The 24,876-nt window shown below is 43.6% G+C and overlaps 1 protein-coding gene across 4 annotated transcripts in view; it reads right to left on the reverse strand.

Moving 5' to 3' along the window:
* AFF3 (ALF transcription elongation factor 3) overlaps positions 1 to 24,876 on the reverse strand; it is a 456,198-nt gene that overhangs the window by 65,023 nt on the left and 366,299 nt on the right. For 3 of the 4 annotated variants that reach the window (XM_075916914.2, XM_075916923.2, XM_075916908.2), the window contains exon 10: positions 906 to 1,071. In XM_075916914.2, coding sequence (XP_075773029.2) covers positions 906 to 1,071 — 166 coding nt within the window. Of the gene's footprint in view, positions 1 to 905; positions 1,072 to 11,098; positions 20,703 to 24,876 lie in introns of those variants that run through there. The other variant, XR_012899644.2, reaches the window with a different exon arrangement.

A 24,876-nucleotide genomic window follows, 5' to 3' on the forward strand; every position in this document is an offset into this window, starting at 1 on the left:
TGCAGGCCCTGGGGCTCCAATGGTCAGCCAGAGGCTCTGCAGCTGCCCTCATCTCTGGCCCCAGCCTGGCATGGTGAGGGGCGCGGAGGGGGTTAGGTGGAGGGATGTGTAGCTCTACAGCCCTGTGCCAGGGCTGGATTACCCAATAGGCAGACTAAGCACGTGCTTAGGGCACCAGCAAAGCAGGGGCACCAAAAAAAAAAAAAAAAAAAAAAAGAAGAGATTTTACGGTATAGTATTGTTTTTATTTTGAATTACATATGGGGGGCACCATAATATTTTCAGTGCTTAGGGCCTCTAAAGGTCTTAATCCGGCCCTGGCCCCGCCCCCGCCCCTAAAAATTGTTCCCCCACCACTGTTCCCAAGTGTATTATTTTGCATTTGACCTACTGAATTTCATCTCCTTGATTTTAGACCAATGTTCCCATGTGTCAAAATCATTTTGAATTCTAACCCTGTACCCCTAAATGCATGGAAGCCCTCTCATCTTGGTGTCATCCACACATTTTATCAGCACACTCTTAACTTTCTTATCCAAGTCATGCATAATGAAAATACTGAATAATACCACAGTCAAGCCACACCCGTGCAGCATCTCAATAGATACATTCTCCCAGTTTGACAGTGAAACACTGAAAGCTACTCTTTGAGTACAGTCTTTAAATCAGTTATGATAATTTAATCTAGATCACAATTCCCTAGTTTGATACCTTTTGGGGGCTGCTTTTGTGGAGGAATTTATTTCAGAAAGACCTAGAGATAGGGCTCCCTGGGCCTCCTCCATTCCCATTTGTTTGTTTGTTTGGCCTACTTACAGATTCCCTGTGTTTTCTTAGCTAGCTAAGGGCCCGAGTGGGTATAATCTCAGCTGCTTCCCTGAATCATAAAGAGCAGGAGTCCTTACCTCTGGGCTGGAGTAATGAGAGGGTTTGCTGCCGTCACTCTCACTGGAACTGCTTTCACTCTCTGAGTCAGATTCTGAACTGCTCTCGGATTCACTGGAGCTGCTGCTACTTGACCTCTTGCTGGAGAGTCCTGAGGTTCTGCTACTGGGTTGCGGCACGACAACGCTGCCAGCCCCACGCACAACCCACCAAGGGGGGAAGAAAAACAAACAAACAAACAAACATAAAACAAACCAAAAAAAGGCAGTTCCACTTTCTGCTGTTATAGAGAGTATATATAACTCACAGCTGCCTGAATATTGGCAACCTGGGCTTTGCTGATTTTAAGGATAAGATGGGCTGAAAATAACTTTCATTTAATAGGAAAAATATCCAGGTTGAATAAATATTAGTTCTATACTAATATGCCACTGCACCTCTGCCTTGTATGAGGAAAGATCGTGTTTTCAAGTTGCCTTTTCCATATTTAACAGTAGTTTTAACAGTACATCTCCAAGTCAGACCACTCAAAAAGATCAAATTTTGGTAAAACTGGACTATAGAAAACAGTCTCCCAATGTCTGCTGAATACTCATTTTCCCAGAATGGAAAGCAGCAAGATGGCAAAGATTAACGGTTATTAAACTAGGATGTACTCCATATTACTGGTCAACTAAAAAAAAATCCCCTAGAGCCGCGTTTCTCAAAGTGTGGGTCCCAATCCCCCAGGGGGTCACGAGCAACTTAGAGGGGGTCACGGTATCACAAAGTTTGAGAACCCCTGCCCTAGAGTAACTTTTCTTCAGGGCTTCCTGCTGACACCACTCTTTTGTATTCTTTCCATATATTAAATAGAGATGATTTAGTTAGCTATATGTACAATGTTTACGCAGAACTCTGCTAGATCTAAGGTTCTGATCCTGCAGAAACTTAAGCATATGCTTAAACACGTGAGCAGTCAATAGGACTACTTACAGTCTTAAAAGTTAAGCACACCCATAAGTTTTACAGGATTGGGTCATTAAATTCTGGATCCCCACACAATAGGAAAATATATTCTTTTCACAGGTAACTAATTGACCAAACATATTAAAGTACCATACAGCCATAAATATTTGAGACTGTTAAGACATCCAATCCATTCCTCAGGCAATGGAAGCCTCCCTATAGTACAGTACATTTTCTAGTGATTTGTCCAGTCTGGTGTTAAGTGACTCATATAAATGGAGCTTTCACCTCATCCCATGGGAAACTACTCTGCAGCTCACAGATCTCACTGCTATAAGTTTTTCCTCCTATTCCATTTAAATTTGTCCTCTTAAATTATTGTTGCTGTTTATTATTTAATCTCATTACTCATAGCGATCCCCTTAAACCATTCTCCTTCCCCCTTGGTGTTTATACCCATCAAATATTTGTAGACTGTTTTTCTGTCCCCTTGCAGCCATCTCTCAGCCAAGTTATATGTATATAGCTTCTCTGATCTTTCCTCATAAGTCAACAGTTCCTCCAGGTGCTGGATCATTTTTATAGCTCTTTTCTGAACTCATTCCAATTTATCTGTATCTTTCTGATAATGAGAAGCCCAAAACTGAACATGATATTGCAGGTGTGTTCACACCACAGCCATATAAAGATGGACCATTTCCTTGTCGTTCCTTGATGCACTCCCCCTGCATATGTGCACCTAAATTACATTGACTTTTTGGCAGTAATATCATATTTCAAACTCATGTAGTTTGCTGCTCCTTAACACCCTTGTATCTCTTTCAGAATTACTGCTTCCAGGATTCTCTCACCTAATGGCTGTATTTTGGATGGTGTGCTTCCAAAGATATTAGCTTGCATTTTTTCAAACTGAATCTCATTTTGTTATTTATTGCCCATGTTTCCAGGTGCTTTTGATTTATTTCTCTGCTTTCACTGGTGTCTGCCACAGCTCCTAATTTAGTATCAAATGCAAACTGAATTAAATGGCTGTTCACTTCCTCTTCCAGACCAGTAATAAGGATGTTAAATGAGTCCAAGCCAAACACCCTGGTACCCCAATAATCATATTCTCCCCGCTCAAAACACCACTCTTTATCATTGCCCTTGTTTACATCCTTCAGTCCATACTGGCTCATATCTTAGTCTCTTTATTCAAGCTAATAAGAATTCATTTCAGGGATATTTTGTGTCAAATAATTAATTTCAATTCAAATATACTACATCTAGTGCTTTCTTTTCATCCACTAATACCACCTAGAAATAAGGATGTTAAATATTGGTTAATTGAATAGTTGGTTAACCTCATGAATTCTTATTGGTTAGTCGACTATTCAATAGTCCCCAGAGGTGGGGCTGGCAGCCAGTGCTCTCTGGTCCCACTCCCAGGGAGCCTCCTGCCCCCTCACACTGCTGCGTCTCTGTCAGGAGCAGGAGCGTGGGGTGCCAGGCAGGAGCTGGTCCACGAGGGGAACCAGCTTAAAACCCAGCTCCCTCGTTGACTGGCTGCCTGTCACTTCGTGCTGCTGCCTCTGTCCAAAGTGGGGGTCTGAGCTCTTGGGTGCAGTGCGAGTCAGAACTGAGCCAGGTTCTGGCTCTTAATACACTTTGAATGTAGAGCTGCAGTGAGGGTAAGTTCTGGACCCAAACCAAGCTGGGACTGCTCTGAGCTGCTGGCCAGCCTGCTAAAAAATGTACTGGGAAAGGCAGGGATGGAGAGAGAATGCGTGTAGTCTATAGCATTAACCTATACGCTTTTGCATCCCTACCTAGAAAGCAATTACACTATTACATCCCTACCTAGAAAGCAATGATCTGATACTTGATGCAAGCCTTGTAAGACAAGAAATTTGTGGGTAAGATTTTTTCCGAAATTGAGATGCACTCAGTGTAGGAAAGCGGAAGGCCGTCAGAAAGGCATTTGTAACTTCCTGCTCTTCTGCTCTGTGGAGCTGCTGGCCCCAGTCCCAACAGGAGGCTCCCACTTAGGCCAGCTGTTAAAGGTCTACAAGGGACCATTTGCCTGATGTGGACTGGTGCAGCAGCACTTTCTGTACCTAGTTATTCTCTCACCCCTAATATATCCCCTTTCTGCAGTGCTTAATTGGTAATAAAAGAGGTGCTGGGGCTCAAGAAACTAGGTGCCGTGGCTCAAGCAAGTTTCGTAACTGATGAGGCAAGCCCAGAGGTGCTCATCCTCTTGCACAAGTTATGTACTGCCTTCCTGCCCCCTTGGCATGTCCCCTACCTAGCCAAGGGCCAGTGAAGGAGCTGGTTCCACGGACTTTATGATAGCTGAGCACTCTCTGCACTGGGAGAATTCTCGTCTCAGTATCAAGCCTCCTCACACTGCCCGAGGCAAAAAGGAACCAGACCACATAGGAAATCTGGCCCTGTATGTTTTGATTGAAACAATAAATAAAAGGTAGTGAACGCAGCAGGCGCAGCTGGGATGTATTTACTTTTGCTGAAGAACTCCAATCAGGGCTCCCCTTTCAGAGGCAGAAATTGTATATTAACAGAGGCCCACACCAGTTAGGTAGCCTAGTGCTGCAGAGACTAGTAAAGGAGAGTATACAATCCCATTTCTGTGGTGATGTGTTTATTATCATGTCCGAACATGTACCCAGACACAGTGACTGCCTTTAAAAACTCACCACGAATGGTGTGTGCTGTTATTTGTAATGTCTCCTTCTGTAATTGTTTAAATGTGGAAGCCACAAGATTTTCAGGGCACCCATTTGTACAACAGTGAAAAGAGATATGCAGATGCAGGTTGTCCCTCCCCAAACTGGGACTCTCTGATCCGGCAACATCCATGGTCCAGCAAGACTATGTATGTTCCTGGACCAGAGAGCCCAAGGACAAGAAGGTCTGGTGGTAAGGTAGGGGCATGGTGTGTGTGGTGGGGGGACAACTGAGCCAGGACTCCCATGTCCCGGGGGGGGGGGGAGGCAGTGCAATGGGGAGTTCTGGCCCCAGTGGCCAGGAAGCTCCAGCCCTGTTCTGGCCCCAGCGGCTGGGGAAATCCAGCCTGAGCCACAGTCAGGGAGCTGTGGCCCTGGCCCCAAATGTGGAGCACCGGTCCCACCTGCAGAGCCAGGTGGCTGCAGAGCTCTAGCCCCAGTGGCAGCAGTAGGATCTCCGGCCCTGGCAGCAGCTGAGCTGGTGGCAGCTAGAGAACCCCCAGGGGTTAGGGTAGCAGCAGGGCCAGGCTGGGGCACTGGGGCAACACAGGCCATTAGGGGAGAGATCTCCCTTGGTCCGGCAAATCCTCTCGTTTGGGACCAGTCACGTCTCGAGGATGCTGGACCAGAGAGGTCCAACCTGTACTTGATAAAGAAGCCTGACTGTAAAAGGACTCCTGAGTTTTGTCACTACTTTGGGACTGATCGGCAGTGTACACGTGTGAGAGGTCCAGTAAATCAGAGATGGGCATTTCTCACTTTATTTACTTCTAGTAATAGATTCTAGTTATTAGCCTTGCTAATGAAATGGTAAGAACAAGGCAAGTCACTATGAAATCTGAAAAGACAAGTGCATTTTCTGAAGAAGCGGTTAAGGGAGTCAGTGTTCTGAGAGCATCCTACTTGACTAGATTCTTAGGCTCTCTCAGAAAACCATTATCCATGTCTTTCTGACAAGCTTCCCCAACATCAGAGAACATCTGCACATTTATGTCCTGCCTCTGGTGGTTGTGGTTTTAATTTCTAGCCCATCATTTTTGTTTGGCATTGATTAAAGTATTCAGAATTCCTAGACAGGGGATGAGGGATAAAAAACAGTAATATTTCTTTCTTGTGACATGTAATGCTTTTTCTAGGCTGTGGAATAGAAATCATTACTACAGCCAAACATATAAAATTTACTGTTGAACTCTTTACAAACATCTGTAAATCTATATTTGCAGCTATAATGATAGCCAATATGTTAAAAAAATTAAACCATACAAATGTTTTTTCTATTTTCAATGAATATATGATAATCTCCTATCCTCCTACTATCTCCCTGGCTGAGAATACACCATGTTTTTGAAAAGTGTTCATTGGACTTTGGTGGTTCACTGTGAAAACTCTTGCACATTTCTTTTTTACTTTCTTTTTAAAAAACATCAACCGTGAATATGGCTCAATTAATGTTATTTTGAACGTCTCTTGCTTAAGCATGCTAATGCATGCTGTCAAAATAAAACAGACGTGTATTTTAATCTGTGTGGCAAATAACACACAGAGTAGTATATGGACTTATGTCTTACTTAGAGTAAATAATTGCATATTGGAAATGGTATTTTTATTTAAAGCACCTAAACAAAAATCTGGGAAGTAACTACCCTTAAAGGCTACATCTAGACTACAAGCCTCTTTCGAAAGAGAGCATCTTGACTGCAACTATTTCTTTCAAAAAAGCGAGCCACTTTTTCGAAAGAGAGCACCCAGGCAGTCTGGATGCTCTCTTTCAAAAAAGCCCTGTTTGCATTCAAGAATGCCTTTTTTCAAAAGAGCACTTTTGAAAAAAGGCGTTCTTCCTCGTAAAAGAGGTTTACTGCGGTCGAAAAAAACTCCGTGTTCTTTCAATTTAATTTCGAAAGAATGCGGCAGCAGTCTAGATGCAGGGGAAGTTTTCTTTTAAAAAAGGCCACTTTTTTTTAAAAAAACCCTGTAGTCTAGACACACTCAAAAAGTCCTGCAATAAGAATACCCACTCTGCCTGACCTAAGAGAGCAAGAGATCACTATACAGAGGGCTCCAAAAGCTCCGTAAGGTATTTAGGCTACATCTACACAGCGAGCCAGAGGTGTGATTCCCAGATTGAGTTAGCATGCTAAAAATAGTCGTGTAGGTGTAGTAGCATAAGATCCGGCTAACAGCCCCATGTACATACTTTGGACCTTGAGGCAGGTTTGTACTCGAGGCAGCTAGCATCATGGTGCTGCTGCAGTCTGCACTACCGTGATTACAATACTATTTTTAGTACACAAGCTCTGATGAGAGCTAGCATACGTCTGTATGAGCTGGGAATCTCACCCTTGCCTCATAGCACAAATGCAGCCTTAAATGTAAAATTAAACTCTTAAACCTAGTTCACGCCAATGTAAACACAGTGCAGACAACTACACAACCCTTACCTTTACTAACAGTCGTGTCACTGTATTCTGCATCGGCCATATGTGACTCTTAGGGCTTGTCTACACTACAGAGATGATCGAAGCTGCCGCAGTCTATTTTCCAAGGTTTGAATTAATGGGTCTAGTGAATTCAAACTGAGAGGGCGCTCCCATCAGCACTGGTACTCCTACTTCTATGAGGTGTGAGGGAAGTCAAAGGGAGAATGTGCTCCCATTGACCTCCCACTGTGTGGACAGTGCCAAAATGCGATTTAAGATATTTCGATTCCAGCTATGTAATTATCATAGCTGGAGTTGCATATCATAAGTCGACTTTCTCCTTTAGTGTAGAACAGTCCTTAGAGAGAACATTGAATGCATTGCAGTAATCCAACCTCAGGGTTACAAAGATATGCATTATGGGTATCGAGATGCCAGAGAAGAAGTTGCAGTGCGACAACCTTATTAAACTGATTAAAAGGAAGTAAACCAGCGCTGACTACCGCTGACCCAATCTTGAACCTGTTTCGCCAGTGCCTTGTATTTTGATAGTGTTTTCTGCCCACTCTGAAGAGCAACAAATGAGATCCAAGATTACAAGGTAGTAGAGAATCAGGCCCCCTGAATCTCAGTATTAGACTCTGATCAAGGACCATGCCAAGGCTACTTGACAGACTGACCCTGTGACACATTTTCCCATCAAAGGGAAGGCCAGGAAAATGTCCATTCTTCATACTTTCAACCCCAACAGGTCTGTATAGTTTCACTTTGCTAAGATTTAATTTTATCCAGATTTTTGCTTGCAACTTGCTATCTTGCTCAGTAGTAACACAGTCCCTTTTATGGTTCACAGCTGAAAACCGCAAATATATAACTAGTGCCATCTGCATAGCAGTGAGAATCTAAACTATTCTTTCTCTAAATCTGACTCTAGCTATATACAAAGCAGCATGAAAAGCATCACAACCAGAGCAGAACCATGGGAAACTCCAAAAGTGTTCCAGCCACTAGATACTACCATGATGAATGCCAGAGAAGAAAGTCTATTAAAAAATAGAAATACACACATAAAAAACGTTGAGTAGAATTCTCAAGACAATTCTCCCAATGAAAATTACGGAGACTAATCAATGGGATATGACCAACATGCAGTTTATTACATACTATCATCTTACTATATATTTCAGAAATGTACATCTGTTTGTCTATCCATCTGTCTGTCTGTGAGTCTGTTTGTTCAAGAATGCTTGCTAAATGGTAAGAGCGAGGACCATCACATTTAGTATACAGCTTCCTCTTATCATAACTTACAGCAAGGCCAGGGTTTGGATGTGCCAGGATAATGGGATGTGCATGCAATTTGATTGTTTGTCATAAAATGGAAAGAGAGGAGCCTAGCAGGAGGGCAGTTATACTGCATAATGAACACGGGGGCAGCAAGGGGCCAGAGATGGGGACTGGGACAGTTATAACCCCATTGGGCCAGCAGGGGGTGGAGAAAAGGACAGCTATCAACTATATATTTCAGAAGTTTGTCTGTTTGTGTGTCTGTCTGTCCCCTAGCCAGGTAATATGCATCCCTCCCTTGACTGTGCCTGCTGGAGCTGCAGCAGACATGGATAGGTGCTTCTCACCTCGCCCCAAGCTGCTTCAGTGTGAGAGGGCTGGGGTTGTCCTCTCTCCCTGCGGCAGCCCAAATACTGAACCCATCATCCCCTGACCCATTCTAGAACAACGATTTAATTGAAGAAAACAAAACATATTTGAGTTAAGGATCCGAGCAATGTCAGGTAAATCTTCTAGTAATACTATAACAAAACGGTCATAACCAACCTGTTCTTCAGCTAGTTCAACTGGATCTGATGACCAAACAGGCCAAAGGATGCTGATGGGTCATAAAGCATCAAGAAGGATAGGACACTTTTAAACATGATGGTTTGCACATCATAAATGACTCTGAAGGGGGCAGACTGCAATTTAGCTTACAGATCAATATCTTCAGGGTGTGCCACCATGTTTTCTAGGAACTTAAGCAAATATTGCAGGTAAGAAATCAGTCTTGAATTTCTCTGTACAATTGGATAAAGCAAAATCTTATTTAATGTTCAAGACTGCCACCACCTTTGAGCCAGCAAAAGAGAGTTAATTTGCACCACTAAAAGAGGAATGTTGAGATAAACAATGTCAGTGGGGAAATTCTGGCCTATGTATATATTCAGGAGTCTCTGTGGGTAGGGTGAGGGGGCACAATGGAACAAGCAGTGAGAAGAGCTGCCTTTGGTAAACAAATGACACTTCTGGGGATCAGGCTAGCTTTGAGAAATAAATGCGTTACCAAGAAAAGAAGTTGCTCTGAGTCTGAGAATGTCAGAGATTTGGGAAACAGCCAGGAGAGAGTAAAGAGACTTCAAATGTTCCCAAGGTTCAGAAAATCTATTTCCAGCCTCAAAGAAGTTTAAAAATCAAGAAGAAATATGCCAGACAAGAGTGTCAGTAAAAAAGCAATACTTGAAGGTCAGGTCCTCCAGTAGTGTAAACTGACATAGCTTCACTGACTTCAATTAAGTTACATTAATTAAGGCTCTTGCCTAGTATATGTAATATTGTTTCAGACACAGTGATAAAGTATGCCCCTAATTTTAAAGGAACCCTGCTTCTAGCGTAATTTATTCCCCCTCCCCCGACACATGCTTCTGTAGTACAGTAGCATCCTTCCTAATCCTTAAAACCAGTTAGGGTTCATTAAAACACATTCCTTCTTTGTGGGGAGCAAATTCTGCATGGTAGTTCCTCAAAGTACAAACTGATAGCTTTGTGCCAAAATTTGTTTCATTATCATTAATGCCTGACAGGAAAGATAGTGAGAGTCTCTCATGCATGCAGTTGGGAATGCCTTAGCGCTAATAATTAGCAATGAATCACAGGGATAGGCAGCAAGAAGTGCTCCTTTCTTGCTAGCATCCACATGCATCTTTCAAATACCCTTCAGTGTCTATCTATTTAAAACACACTCGAACCTTTGTACTTGAGTATTGGGCCATTCCACTCTTGTAACAATTTCTTGAAATACTGGTTCTAGGAGGCAGTATATATACAAAGGAACAGTAATGGAATACTAGCCTTTCAGCATCCCTGCTGGAAAATGTTTTCAGTGGTCCCACCTGCAAATTGCCAACTGTCCCCAGGTTTTCATATATGAAAGATGTATTTGGGGCTAAAGCACAAAACTGAGAGTCAGGAATCCTCTATTTTATTTTCAGCTCGTCCATGGACTACATAAGTGATCCTGATCTGGCTAATTGACCTCTTGGTGCCTCACACTGTGTCTACACTGCACAGTTATTTCGAGATAACAAAGTGAGCATCTACACAGGCATACTGTTATTTCAAAATAACTTTGAAATAATGGACGGCTTATTCTGAAATCTGTAAGGCTCATTCTATGAGGAATAACACCTATTCCAAAATAGCTATTTCAAAATAAGGCATGTGTGGATGCACCACTGCCGCTATTTCAAAATAGCCCCTCACTGAGACCATTCTAAGTTATTCTTCCCCGGGGCCTCCTGGGGCTCTAAATCGAGATAGCACATCTGCTTTAGGGAAGCCTGCCTAGGACTAATTTTGAGGCTTCCCTGCAGGGTAGACATGCTATTTTGAAATAAACTATTCCGGAATAGCTTATTTTGAAAGAGCCATGAAGAGCAGACGTCCCCTCAGTTTCATCATCTTCAAAATGGGACAATAACATTTACCTGTTTTACAGTGTGTTATGAGGTTCAATTCACTGTACTTTGTAAAACACTTTCATATCTTAAGCTAGAAAGCAGTACAGAAATGCATATTACATATTCAGCAAATTACCTAGCTGCTGATACATCCTGTGGTATAATTAGTGACTGATTTTAGGTATCAAATTAATTCATTTTCTGACCTTTAAAAATGGTGTACTAAAGACAGAGTGGGTAGCCCTGCCATGGCCTTCTATTTGGGACTGAATGCACAAAACAGACCTAATCACTCCCCTTTCTTCAGCAGAGCTGTTCCCACAAGTCTAGTGATATCTTTAGAAAACAGAAACATATTTTCATATTTTACTCATATAATGCAGGAGTCACCAACCTGTTGATCGCGATCAATTGGTAAATCCTGGAGCCTCTGTCAGTCGATCGTGATCCTCAAGTAGGCTGCCTCTACCTAGCCCCATGCTTCTCCCTGGGGGGTAAGGCAGCTCTGTGCTGCCTCTAGCACTATCAAAACATCTTCCATTGGCTGCGAGTTGACCAAAAGGGGTAGCACTTGCAGGTGTTCACCAGCAGTGCAACATATGGAGACCCCCTTCCTCTAGGGGCTGCTCGGAGAGGTTACCTGACCTTAGCCAGCCATCATTTCCAGGAGCAGCATGCAACCATCTGTAGTAAGTGCTCCCCGGCTGCAACCTGCACCCTTACCCCCTGTGCCAGCCCTGAGCCAGAAGCCAAACTCCCTCCCAGAGCCCACTGTCCTCACACCTTCCTGCACCCAACACTCTGCTCCCATCTGGAGCCCTCTCCAGCACCCAAACTCCCTCTCAGAGCTGGAAGGAGTGAGGCATATGGGCGTTGGGAGAAAGTTTGGGTGCAGGAGGTGGCTTTAGGCTGGAAAAAACTCATTCCCAGAGCTTGACCTCCTCACTCCTGCATCCTAACACTTTGCCCCCACCTGGTGTCCCTCCTAGCACCCAAACCTGCAACCCTCACCTTCTCTTGCATGGTTACCCTCAGTCCCAGGCAGATGAAAATGAGTGATGGGGAGTGGAGAGCGAGGAAGAGAATGGGGTTGAATAGATGGGGCTTTGGAGAAATTGGTTGGGCCTCAGGGAAGGGGCAGGATAGATCCTGGGTTGATCTTTGGCATAAGAAAGGTTTGAGACCACTGATGTAATGGATGAGATCTGAAAGGGGAGTCATGATGAGTGAGAGTCCTGGAGGTTGTTTGGCTTGCTGCAATACATAATGCTTCTGTAAAAGTGCTACATTCTCTTAGCAGTACCATCTTGGCACAGGACAGCTAGTGAAGTACAGCTGCTAAGAATGGAGTTCAAAGACTCCACCTATATTTTAACACTGTCCTTGGGAGTTGCTTAAATAGTTTGTGTGGACAAGGCTGCAGGTATTATCCAAAAATGCAAACCTATGGGAAATCAGCTGTCCCTACAGAATGAGGTCTATGGCATTTATGATACTTGTAATTGCTAAAATATGAACTCCCCAAACAAATAATCCCCTCCCTTGAAAATAATATTTAAAAAAAATCTTTCAAACTCACAGAAAAAAGGAAATTCAGTCTAACCTTTTTTATCAGCCCCCCCATTTGTGGTTTGATTGTTACTACAAGCAGCAGTGTGAAATGGCAGCTCCCACCTTGAAAGGATATTGTAAGGATTAGAAAAAGAAATACAGAAGAAACCAGCCAAAATAAGTGCCCTCTTGCCAAAAAGACAAAAGAAATTAATAATAGCATTGCAGGTATCTGTCGCTCTGGCAGAAGGCTGTGTGCCTGGGCACGTGAGATGAAAGGGTGCTAAAAACCTGCAGTTGCATTAACTTGAGATGAAGTGATTACTCAGCAGGCTGACAGCTGTGCTGGGAGACTGGTGCCAGATTCCAATGTATGCTTTCCTCAGCTGCCAAGTGTTTGCTTGTCTCACCAGATAAATGGAGCATCAGCAGTGTTTTATTTGACCTGCTCACAAGAAAAATAAAGCAACTCTGACTTCCTCCGTGTGTTTGTCATTGACCTTGCATCAGCTGAATATGAGCAGTAAGATTCCCTGGTCCAGGAAAGTTAACTCTTTCCAGTCTGGGCCTTCAAATGTCTTCCCAATGGTAATAACTAGTCTCCTAAAAACCGTAAATACTGCAACAGGAAAAGAAAACACTACAGACAGTGTCTCACATTTCACATGCACCTCTCAGGATTAATGGGTTGAGGATTTACAATACGCTTTGAAACCACACAGAGATACTCTATCAATTCCTGTTATCCTCCCTTTTTCAGAGTAAATCTGGGAGCCATTCCTGAAGAGATTTTTCTGGGCATGTAGGAGAGTGGGTTGCATGTGAAAGAAGTTGTGAACCAAGAATAATATAGCACTGCATATCTGCTCCCTATGACTTAAGGGTTTTGATGGCTTTTGTTATTATTCCTTCATCCAGTCCCCACAGACTGTCTTTTCTCTTTCTACCTCATTAATCCACTCTTATACACAGTTAGGAACCTTATATCTAAGAATCTTCTGTAGTTGTCTGGCCCAACCTTGCACACTGGGAGGAAAGCAGGCATGGTGTCTTTGAATTAGAGATCTAAAACTGTAGCTAGGAAATACTCTCCCAATCTTTGATGTGCTTTATGTGAGGATCCTCTTTCATTGTGACTAATGTTCTATCAAACCAAACAGGCTGCAGTAGCATCATCACTCAAAGGCTCTTTTTTCCTCTTCCACAAGCAGACAAGAAGAGATGCCCTGGCTGAGATCAGCCTTGTAGCTTTTCACTTGTGTGGCTTCCTCACGAGGTCTCAGGATGGAACAGAATTTTCTGTGCAGACCATCCTCCATCAATAGTATTTTAAAGTAATTTTGAGCTTTATACTACACTGGCAGTTTTGTTTTAGCCAGTTCAGCTTCATGCTACTTGGCACTTGCGGAGCTGGCAAGGTGGGCTTGGACTTAAAAAGTATGTGTGATGCCATATGATAACCATTGTGTTTTTTCATGTTCTAGGCAGGGGATGGGGGACAGAGTGTGGGGAGGGTAAGTTAATGAAGTAATATGCTATATATATGGCTTCAGCAATCCTGCTGCATGTGAGAGCCAGCGGGGGAGGGATAACTCAGTGGTTTGAGCATTGGCCTGCTAAACCCGGGGTTGTGAGTTCAATCCTTGTAGAGGCCATTTGGGGCAAAAATTTATCAGGGGTGATACTTGGTCCTGCTGTATAGGCAGGGGACTGGACTTGATGACCTTTCAAGGTCCCTTCTAGTTCTAGGAGATAGGTAATCTCCATTTAAAAAAAAAAAGAATGTAACATATTGTTTGCCTTCCCAACTTCTTCTGGGCAGTGGGTAAGACAGTTGGTCCATATTGCTGCATGGGAAAAAGACAATCATACCCATGAGCACCTGTAGATTTATCGTGTTTAGTGTTTGCAGTAGAGGTCAGTTGTATTTTTTGAATCAAATAGTATCAACGCTTCGGGCACTTTTCTACAGCTCTTGGAGTTCCTCTAGAAAAAAGAAATAAATTCTGGGAGTTTGCTATTTTCAGACTCCACATACCATGTGTTCCTCAAACCCCACTTCCTACCTCATGAGGGCAGCAAGACTGTACCTTATAAACACATTTTAGTCCCACTTATGAGGAACTGCATGTATCATCCTCCATGCAAATTCCTCTTTCCTTCCTGTTATAAGTTTCTCTGCCCTTCTGAGATCATACTAAGGCTCACAGAAGAAGGTAACACAATTGGAGTAAGGGTATCTATCCCCCCCTCCCTGGGTAAAAACTACCCATATTCAGGGCTGGATTAAGATCTTTAGAGGCCCTAAGCACTGAAAAGATTATAGAATCATAGAATCATAGAACTGGAAGAGACCTCAGAAGGTCATCAAGTCCAGCCCCCTGCTCTAGGCAGGACCAATTCCAACTAAATCAACCCAGACAGGGCTTTGTCAAGCCGAGACTTAAACACCTCTAGGGATGGAGACTCCACTACTTCCCTAGGTAACCCATTCCAGTGCTTCACCACCCTCCTAGTGAAATAATTTTTCCTAATATCCAACCTGGACCTTTCCCACCACAACTTGAGACCATTGCTCCTTGTTCTGCCATCTGTCACTACTGAGAACAGCCTCTCTCCATCCCTTTTGGAACCTCCCTTCAGGAAGTTGAAGGCTGCTATCAAATCCCCCCTCACTCTTCGCTTCTGCAGACTAAACAGACCCAAGTCCCTCAGCCTCTCCTCATAAGTCATATGCTCCAGCCCCCTAATCATTTTGGTTGCCCTCCGCTGGACCCTCTCCAATGCGTCCACATCCTTTTTGTAGTGGGGGGCCCAGAACTGGACACAATACTCCAGATGTGGCCTCACCAAAGCCGAATAAAGGGGAATGATGACATCTCTGGATCTGCTGGCAATGCTCCTCTTAATGCAACCTAATATGCCATTAGCCTTCTTGGTTACAAGGGCACACTGTTGACTCATATCTAGCTTCTCATCCACTGTAACCCCCAGGTCCTTTTCTGCAGAACTACTACTTAACCGGTTGGTCCCCAGCTTGTAACTATGCTTGGGATTCTTCCGTCCCAAGTGCAGGACTCTACACTTATCCTTGTTGAACCTCATCAGATTTCTTGTGGCCCAATCCTCCAATTTGTCTAAGTCATTCTGTACCCTATCTCTGCCCTTAAGTGTATCTACCTCTCCCCCCAGCTTAGTGTCATCCGCAAACTTGCTGAGGGTGCAATCCATCCCCTCATCCAGGTCATTAATAAAGATATTGAACAAAACCGGTCCTAGAACCGAACCTTGGGGCACTCCGCTAGAAACCGACCGCCATCCTGACATCGAGCCATTGATCACTACCCGCTGGGCCCAGCCTTCTAGCCATCTTTCTATCCATCTTACCGTCCATTTATCTAATCCACAATCCCTTAACTTGCTGGCAAGAATATTGTGGGAGACCGTATCAAAAGCCTTGCTAAAGTCAAGGTATATCACATCCACTGACTTCCCCATGTCCACCGACCCAGTTACCTCATCATAGAAGCTAATCAGATTGGTCAGGCACGACTTGCCCTTCTTGAATCCATGCTGACTATTCCTAATCACTTTCCTCTCATCCAAGTGCCTCAATATGGATTCCTTAAGGATCCCTTCCATGATTTTTCCAGGAACCGAGGTAAGACTGACCGGCCTATAGTTCCCTGGATCATCCTTCTTCCCTTTTTTGAAGATGGGCACTACATTTGCCTTTTTCCAGTCATCCGGGATTTCTCCCGATCTCCACGACTTTTCAAAGATAATAGCCAAAGGCTCCACAATGACATTTGCCAACTCCCTTATTACCCTCGGATGCACTAAGTCCGGACCCATGGATTTATGTACGTTTAGCTTTTCTAAATAGTTCCTAACCTGTTCTTTACCCACCATGGGCTGTCCATCTTCATCCCATCTTGCGTCACTTGGCGCAGAAGTCCAGGAGCCGACCTTGTCCGTGAATACAGAGGCAAAGAAAGCATTGAGTACTTCAGCTTTCCCCACATCATCTGTCACTAGGTTACCTCCTTCATCCATTAGGGGCCGCACACCCTCTCTGATCACCTTCTTCTTGTTAACATGCCTGTAGAAACCTTTCTTGTTATCCTTCACATCCTTAGTCAGTCGCAATTCCATTTGCGCTTTCGCCTTCCTGATAACCCCCCGGCATTCTCGAGCTATACCTTTAAACTCCTTCCTGGTCATTTGACCAAGTTTCCACTCTTTGTAAGCTTCCTTTTTGTGCTTAAGTTCACCAAGGATTTCCCCTGTAAGCCAGTCCGGTCTCCTACCATGTTTGCCTCTCTTGCTACGCGTCGGGATGGTTTCTTTCTGTGCCTTCAATAAGGCTTCTTTAAAATACTGCCAGCTGTCCTGGACTCCTTTCCCCTTCATGTTAACATCCCAGGGGATTCTGCCCATCAGATCTCGGAGGGAGTCAAAATCTGCTTTTTTGAAGTCCAAGGTGTGTATTTTACTACTCTCTTTTCTTCCTTTCGTCAGGATCCTGAAATCTACCATCTCATGATCACTGCTTCCCAGGTTGTCACCCACCTCCACTTCCCCTATTAGTTCCTCCCTGTTTGTGAGCAGAAGGTCACGCTGCGCACGGCCCCTGGTCGGATCCTTCAGCACCTGTGTCAAGAAGTTATCCCCAACATTCTCCAAAAACTTCCTGGATTGCCTGTGTACTGCCGTATAGATTTCCCAGCAGATGTCAGGGTGATTAAAGTCCCCCACGAGAACCAGGGCCTGCGATCTAGAAGCTTCGCTCAGTTGTCCGAAGAAAGCCTCATCTACCTCATCCACCTGATTCGGTGGCCTGTAGCAAACACCAACCACAACATCAATGCTGTTGTTTGCTCCTTTAAACTTAACCCATAGACTCTCAACAGGTTTTTCTCCCTCTTTATACTGGAGTTCAGAGCAATCGTAGTGCTCTCTTACATATAGTGCAACTCCTCCTTTTCTCCCCTGCCTGTTGTTCCTGAACAGTCTATACCCTTCCATGACAGCGCTCCAGTCATGTGAGTCATCCCACCAAGTCTCTGTTATCCCAATTAAATCATTTTTCTTGGTCTGGGCCAGGGCCTCCAGTTCTTCCTGTTTGTTGCCCAGGCTTCTCGCATTAGTGTACAAACACTTCAGGTAACCAGTTGATCGTCCTATCTTCTCCATTCGAAACATGGGTCCTCCTTTCTTGCCCCTTCCTCTCTGCATTTCTTCCCGGTATCCGACTTTCCCACTCCCTTCAGGGTTTTGGTCACCGTCCCCCGACGAACCTAGTTTAAAGCCCTCCTCACTAGTTTTGCAAGCCTGCCCGCAAAGATGCTCCTTCCTCTCTTTGTTAGGTGGATCCCATCTCTTCCTAACAATCCTTGTGCCCGGAACAGAGTCCCATGGTCTCCACATTATGGTGCCCCCCATTTGTAATTCAAAATAAAAACAATACTATACCGTAAAATCACATTTTTTATGTGCCCCTGCTTTGCTGGTGCCCTAAGCATGTGCTTAGTCTGCCTATTAGGTAATCCAGCCCTGCGTCATATTCTTAGGTAACGTGGCTGATAAGCCAGAGATAAAAGAAGAGATGACTCAGCTATGAATACAAGGTTTGGAGCTCAACATGGTTTCTTTTTGGTCAGCAGAAAAAAATGAAGCACAGTAATAGAGATCCAAGTCCTTTTGCCTGGTGGAAGGCCCCAAAGTGTACAGCACTGTTAGGCACACATTGGTTCAAAGAATATTTTTTATATCTGGGACTGCCGGGGAAGAGGAGGGCAAGTGAGGATACACTGAGGATTCCCCTCAGAAAAGGAAGAAATCAAGGAACTACTGTAGGGCTCCCTTTAAAAAGAAAGGAATGCCGTCACCAGTTAAGGGAATGGAGAGCTGTCATTTTCTAAAAGACATAAGAGAGAACGATTCACTAGGACTGAGCTACAGAGTGTTGTCTGAAAACAATAGCAACCTGGCTCTGTGAGCTAAAAGGAGTGATTTCTATAGTAGTAGATGTATCTGGGAAGGACTGGCGCACACTGTAAAAAAGACCACCATTTAATCAGGCAGGACTGAGGCAGATTGAGGAATAGCAATAATACTGTCTAGTGGTCACATCCTCTTAGGATTGGCCACTGTGGAAAGATAGTGTATCACCAGTGATAAATGTGCTATAAAACTGCAGATAGAGATACAGACTAGATAGCTAGGGAGTCTGAATTCTAAACTGAAGGATCAAATCACTAGGAAAATGGGCCAAGTTTTATATAAACTAGATTCCAGTAAATTATGGCAAATGAGAACAATGTTTTGTTCCTGACCTTTTGTGAGAAAAGGGGTCAACTAGACCAGGACAGCACCAGCTATCAATCTGAGCATGTATAATTTCAGCCTGAGAATTTGAAAGCAGTAAGCGCACAAGGTGGGAGGAACAGTGACACCAGGAAGTTGAAGCAGTAGGTGTGAAACCTGAGAAAGACAGCAACGGGGAGGAGAGAAATAATGAAGGTTGCAGGTTGGCAGAGACTGCAGGGAAGCCTGCCTCCAACTAATTTTGTGGCTTTCCTGAAGTATAGACATGCTATTTCAAAATAAGCTATTTTGGAACAACTATTCTGGAATAGCTTATTTTGAAATAAGCGTTCAGTGTAGACGTACCCTAAATGTCCTATTAGGGGAAGTTTGGCCCATATTATGCACCCAGAGAGGCATCTGTCTCACTCTTTTTGTTTTGGCACACTGGCAACTTGTGTCAGAGTATTACTAACAAGCCCAACCCCGTATTTCACAATCTAAAAAAAAAAAAAGAATTTCTTATCGCTTCCACACATAGTGTCACAATGTGTCACACAACAACAGTTCAGCCTTTGGCTTCAAATCAACAGGACTGTGAAAATGGCTTTGCCCAGAAACATCAGTCTCTATGCTCTGAAAGTCTAAATATTTATGAACTTGTGCAGATAAAATTACTAACTACTGTAATAACTGTTCGAGTGGGTGTAATAAATTTAAATACACGATGAAGTGTGCTGACTCTTAGCACTGATACTGCTAGTTTTTGTGTTACGCTTTAACTCAAGCCATATTCTGTCATCTCCCAAAGGACTTTCTCAGCCTGTCTGCTCTAGTCTACACACGGTCTTGAAATTTACAGTATGTCCTGTGAAAGAGTTTATTGTAACTAGCTCTGCTCTGCCTAAAGAACTATACAGAGAGGTTTTAAATTTTACCACTTGTCTCTGTACATAATTTCTTATGCTGAATACCATTCTGTTTTCGGTTAGTCTACACTGGATCAAAGAGCTGTCTCTGAGATGCTGTAAAAAATTATAAATGCTCAAATACATAGTTGTTTATCATCACACAAGGCATTAAACAGTCTGGGGAAGGGCCAAAGAGAGCAACTAACAAAGCCGAGAGTAGCAGTGGCTAAAAGCCAATAATTTTGAAACTGGCAGCATCCCTTTAAAGGTTCTCCAAATACTTTCTCTGTTTCACTAAGCACAAACTATTTTCTGCCATGTGCAAAACAACTGTAGCATGTGTTTTCAAAGGAGCTGCATGTGAGATTTCATTTGCATCTCATACCCCAAGAAACTCAAGAAACAATACAGGAAGAAATGCTCAGAAGATGCAGAATATTTGCATGTGGGTTGGTTTCAGGGTCTGATACTGGGGGAAGGATCCCAAAGTCACAGTCCACAAGGCAGATGCTGATACTTTTATTTTGGTTTAGTAGTTTACACCACAATTTTAATAGAAGTACTTGTGGAGCAATGCAATATTCCACTTGAGTGAGGGGACTGGAACCCAGCCCATCGTGACACACCATCATAAAGTTTCAGTCCTGAAAGTATAATTTCAGAATAATGGTGGAGCCCTATATCTCTGGCCCATTGCTGTCCCTCTGTAGTCATTATGCAGTATAAATGTCCCTGCAAGCAGAGCCCTCCCTTTCTGCATTATGACAAACAATCACATTCCAGGCACACCCTTTGTCCTGGCACAACCAAACCCTTAGCTTGCTTTAAGTTATAATAAGAGGAAACTGCATATCAAATTTGGTGGCCCTAGCTCTTAATGTTTAGGAGCAATTCTTGAATAAACTATCAGGTAGACAAACAGAATCTCTCACTTACAGACAAACACCTTCAAATATATAGTAGATTAAATCTATATTAAGAAACAATGGTACTTCATATTTCAAATAATAAAGTAAGATCCAAATGTGAATTGAATCAATTTGTATATGCTGTCCATGGAAAACAGTGTGGAAGGTTTGTTTGTTCATGAACAAAATAAATGGGGAGGGAGAAATAAGCTAAAAATTGATTAGTACAGGCAGTCCCCGGGTTACGTACAAGATAGGTACTGTAGGTTTGTTCTCAAGTTGAATTTGTATGTAAGTCAGAACTGGCATCCAGATTCAGCCGCTGCTGAAACTGACCAGCGGCTGACTACAGGAAGCCCGAGGCAGAGTTGCTCTGCCCTGGCTTCCTGGAATCAGCTGCTGATCAGTTTCAACAGCGGCTGAATTTGGACGCCTGGGACAGAGCAGCTGGGGCACTGCCCGGTAGGTCCCCGCAGCGCCGCACCTCAGCGCTGCGGGGACCAACCCGGCAGCACCCCAGCTGCTCTACCCCAGGTGTCCCTAAGTCAGCTGCTGCTGAAACTGATCAGCGGCTGATTCCAGGAAGCCAGGGCAGAGCAACTCTGCCTCGGGCTTCCTGTAGTCAGCCGCTGGTCAGTTTCAGCAGCGGCTGACTTGGGGACGCCTGGGACAGAGCAGCTGGGGTGCTGCCGGGTTGGTCCAGTAGCGCCGAGGAGCGGCGCTGCGGGACCAACCCGGCAGCGCCCCAGCTGCTCTACCCCAGGCGTTGTCGGTGAGAAAAGCCTGGTCTGCTGGGGGGGGGGCGCAATAGCTGCGCTCCCCCCCAGCAGACCAGGGAGATGCGGAGCAAAGCCGCGGAGCACTTGGGCAGCGGGACAGCCCAGACACTCCGCGGCTGTTCCGCTGCCGGCGTGCTCTGAGGCTTTGCTCCCCATCTCCCTGGTCTGCTGGGGGGAGCCCCCCCCCCAGTCCTCCAGCTGACCAGGGAGACGCGGAGCAAAGCCGCGGAGCACGTGGGCAGCGGGACAGCCGCGGCATGTCTGGGCTGTCCCGCTGCCGGTGTGCTCCACGGCTTTGCTCCACGTCTCCCTGGTCTGCTGGGGGGTGGGGGCTCCCCCCCAGCAGACCAGGGAGATGCAGAGCAGCTTTTCTCGCCCCGGAGGACGCGAGCGGCGGGACCGCGGCACATCTGGGCGTCCCGCACGTAAGAAAAGCCCCGCACGTAAGTCGGATCCATGTAACTCGGGGACTGCCTGTATAATTTTATTTATTTTATTTATTAATCCAGAGTGGGACTCGTGTTTAGTCACAGTGGTTCCCGGAATGCACCTTCACACAGCATATTATTAATCCTTTGTTATATTAAAAGTGCTGCTTAATAGAAGGAAAACAGCACTAGAATTGTATGACATTTTAATAAACATTTTGGTCTTAAACCATGCTGTGTTTTGATGTAATTGTCTTTATAGGCTCAGATTGCCCCAGTCCTAGATATATTTTTGAGTAAATCATCCTGTACCTCATGTGTTTTGCTGTTCCTAACAGCCACACATATTTTTAAGTTTCTTACAGTACTAGGAACTCATGTGTATCTTATTTAGTCTGTTCTTCAGTCTGTCCTTTTTCAGGGTTTGGAAAGTTTGTTTTTCCTGCCTCTCCCTATCAGTGACAGATGGGGATAGTTCAACAAAGATGATTCTCCCTCACAATGTCCACAAGAAGCTGCTAGCTTCTTCTCCATGCAATTTAACAAACATAAAGGCCTCTTTTACTTTCAGGAGCTTTTATCATCACAGGCTTAGTACTTCTTACAGACTCCTCCTGGTTACAGCTTTGCTAATATCTTCCATGATATCGGATGTGCAGTGTAATGTAGCGTATATCCCCATATCACACAGAATTTAAATTTAGCAGCAGGATCCAGAGAGAAGCTTTTAAAGGTGTTGAAGCCTGCATCCAAAGCTGCCACTTGGATGGAGGGAAGTGGGCTGCCCAACTGTGAGAACATATGTACTGGCTCTTTCAAGTTGTAATACATTCCCAGATAACAAGAAATAGAGTAAAAGTAAAAATGTTAAAAAAACCCTAAACGATATTATTAACAACCTTCTCATGAGTGGAAGGAACATTTCCTGTCCTCCTTCACTGTGATTAAGAAGGATGCTGATGTGTTAGTGGGGTTTCAGATTTTCTGTCTAGCTCACAGGTTTCAAACATCAAGCCCACATGCTATGTTTGTAATATATTCAAAATCTGAAGCATCTACCTTTAAAAAAAAATGAAACTAAGTTTTCTATTCCTCACAGCTGCAAAAACATCCTTCAAAAATGAATAAGTATAAACTGCTACATTGTTGTCTGCCAGAGCATGCAGACAGTCTCAAGCAATGAGGTGTGGGAACTTCTCCACCTACCATGGACCTCATTGAGCTGTTGACTCGAAAACCTAATGGCACTTTAAATGTAAGCATTAGTTACTAAATTGCCTATTTGAGCTGTGGCATGGGGAAGGCATACCTGGGTTGTCGACAACTCCCTTTGATGTCGGCAGGGGAGCGTCCAGACTATCGCGCTGAGCCGACAAACAGCTGATCAGCTGTTTGTCGGCTCAACGCGGCAGCCATGTAAATTTAAATGAAGCGGCGATTATTTAAATCGCCGCTTCATTTTACTCTGTCGGGTAGCCTAATCTACATGCCTCTGTTGCCAGAGGCATGTAGTCTAGACGTACCAGAAAGAAGCCTGTGAGTGGAGGAGAGGAACAGGGAGTAGTTGTAGGTAAGGATATGCAGAGAAGAGATGGGAGAGGAAGTACACATAGGGAAGAGGAACAGAAACAAGATGGAGAAAGAAGAGAAGCAAAGGGCATCAATAGTCATGGTTGTAAATGTGAGCATAGTCTTCCACTGAGCAATACTGAATACAGTAATCATGTACTGAACACAAAATACATAAACGAACCCTAATAGTTTTGTTACGACATGAAGGCCATAGTTTACTTTTGTGCACAGTGCAAACAATCTATTGATGCCAATTGGAGACCCTAGTGGATTGTGGATACATGTAATCATAATTTTTTACGCCATAATTAAAAATGGAATTTAGCCCCCTCTACAGTATTTAGCCCTCTCTACACGTGTTTGACACCCTAAAGATCTATGTTGCCACTCACTGTGCACCACTTCTACAAGTACATCAACTAGCTTATTGCAGTCTTTGTTGCAGTGCTTTGAAATCATACGTAACAGCTTATTTGATGAATGGTAGTGTTTGGTATGCTTTATACAGTGTGTGAGATATTAGAGCAGCAAACAGTGAAACTGCCTTTTGTTCCGGACATTTCTGTGTTTGTTTTCCATTTTGGTAAGAATACTGAAGAATCTTTAACAGGCCATCAGTTTTTCAATGTTAGGGTTTCATCTCACACCTTCTATAAAATGTTATTGTTTGGAGACTGTTCTGAACTTTTTCAAAGCTTCTCTCCAATGTGGGTGTGTTACAGCAATGTTATCTAGAACAGCTGATAACATTGTGGCACTGAGAACTGTATTCCTGACATCCGTAATGAAAGATCATAATGAAATAATGGACTAATGTAGGCATTCTGTCCACGCTCATAAATTAGATTTTAAACCTCACAATTGCAGGGTAATTAGGAGGTGAGAAGCTTTCAGGCAGGAACATATATTTTCTGTTCCTGCCTGAGACACTGTTTTAATTTTCCCTTTGTTAGCTGGCCTGAAGAGAGCTGCAGTTACCAAGAGTTGATACCATAGTGGCAAGAAACTTGGGAAAAAATTAAAAATTGGTAGATCAACAGTCATAATTAAAATAAGTTTGAATTAAATATACAATGCCAGTCATTGCTCTGAATTATTAATATAATAAAATAACATCACTATAAAGAGAGAACACAAAAGAGTCTCACTAACCATGTAATCCTATGAATGAGAGTCAAGTATTAATCTGACAGACTTTTGTTAACAGTAGGTGATGTCATGCCATTGATCACTAGCAACATTAAAAGTTTTTTAAAAAAGCTCCCATTGGCCCTGTCATTGAGGCACAGGAAATGGCAGAAATTCCCATCACTGGTGGTCACAAGAAGGCTTCACATTATTAAAATAGATTATTTCCTTAGTCTGCAAACCTCAAAAGGGCATAAATAACACCAAACTTCAAAGTAAATGAAAGGTTTTACAGCAGCCTGTCAAAGAGGCTGCTGTGGTTTCTGTGGTAGATTTCCATGTTTAAAGAGTCACAGCACTTTGTTATTTTCTTATCCCGAACAATTCCATATGTCTCTGGATTATTTAAAATCACTTTGGCTTTTGTTATCATGGATTTTAAAGAAACAATATCATAATTATTTAAGATGGGGAAATGAAGTTAGACAGACAGCATCTGCAGTTACAAATTGCTGGATGATCTCATGGACTAAAACTTTGCAAATGTATTCAGTTTTCTCCAACATTTTAGGATATGATTCCAGAC

The sequence above is a fragment of the Pelodiscus sinensis genome, chromosome 1 (assembly GCF_052426305.1).
Source record: "Pelodiscus sinensis isolate ZL-2025 chromosome 1, ASM5242630v1, whole genome shotgun sequence".
NCBI classification, from domain to species: domain Eukaryota; kingdom Metazoa; phylum Chordata; order Testudines; family Trionychidae; genus Pelodiscus; species Pelodiscus sinensis.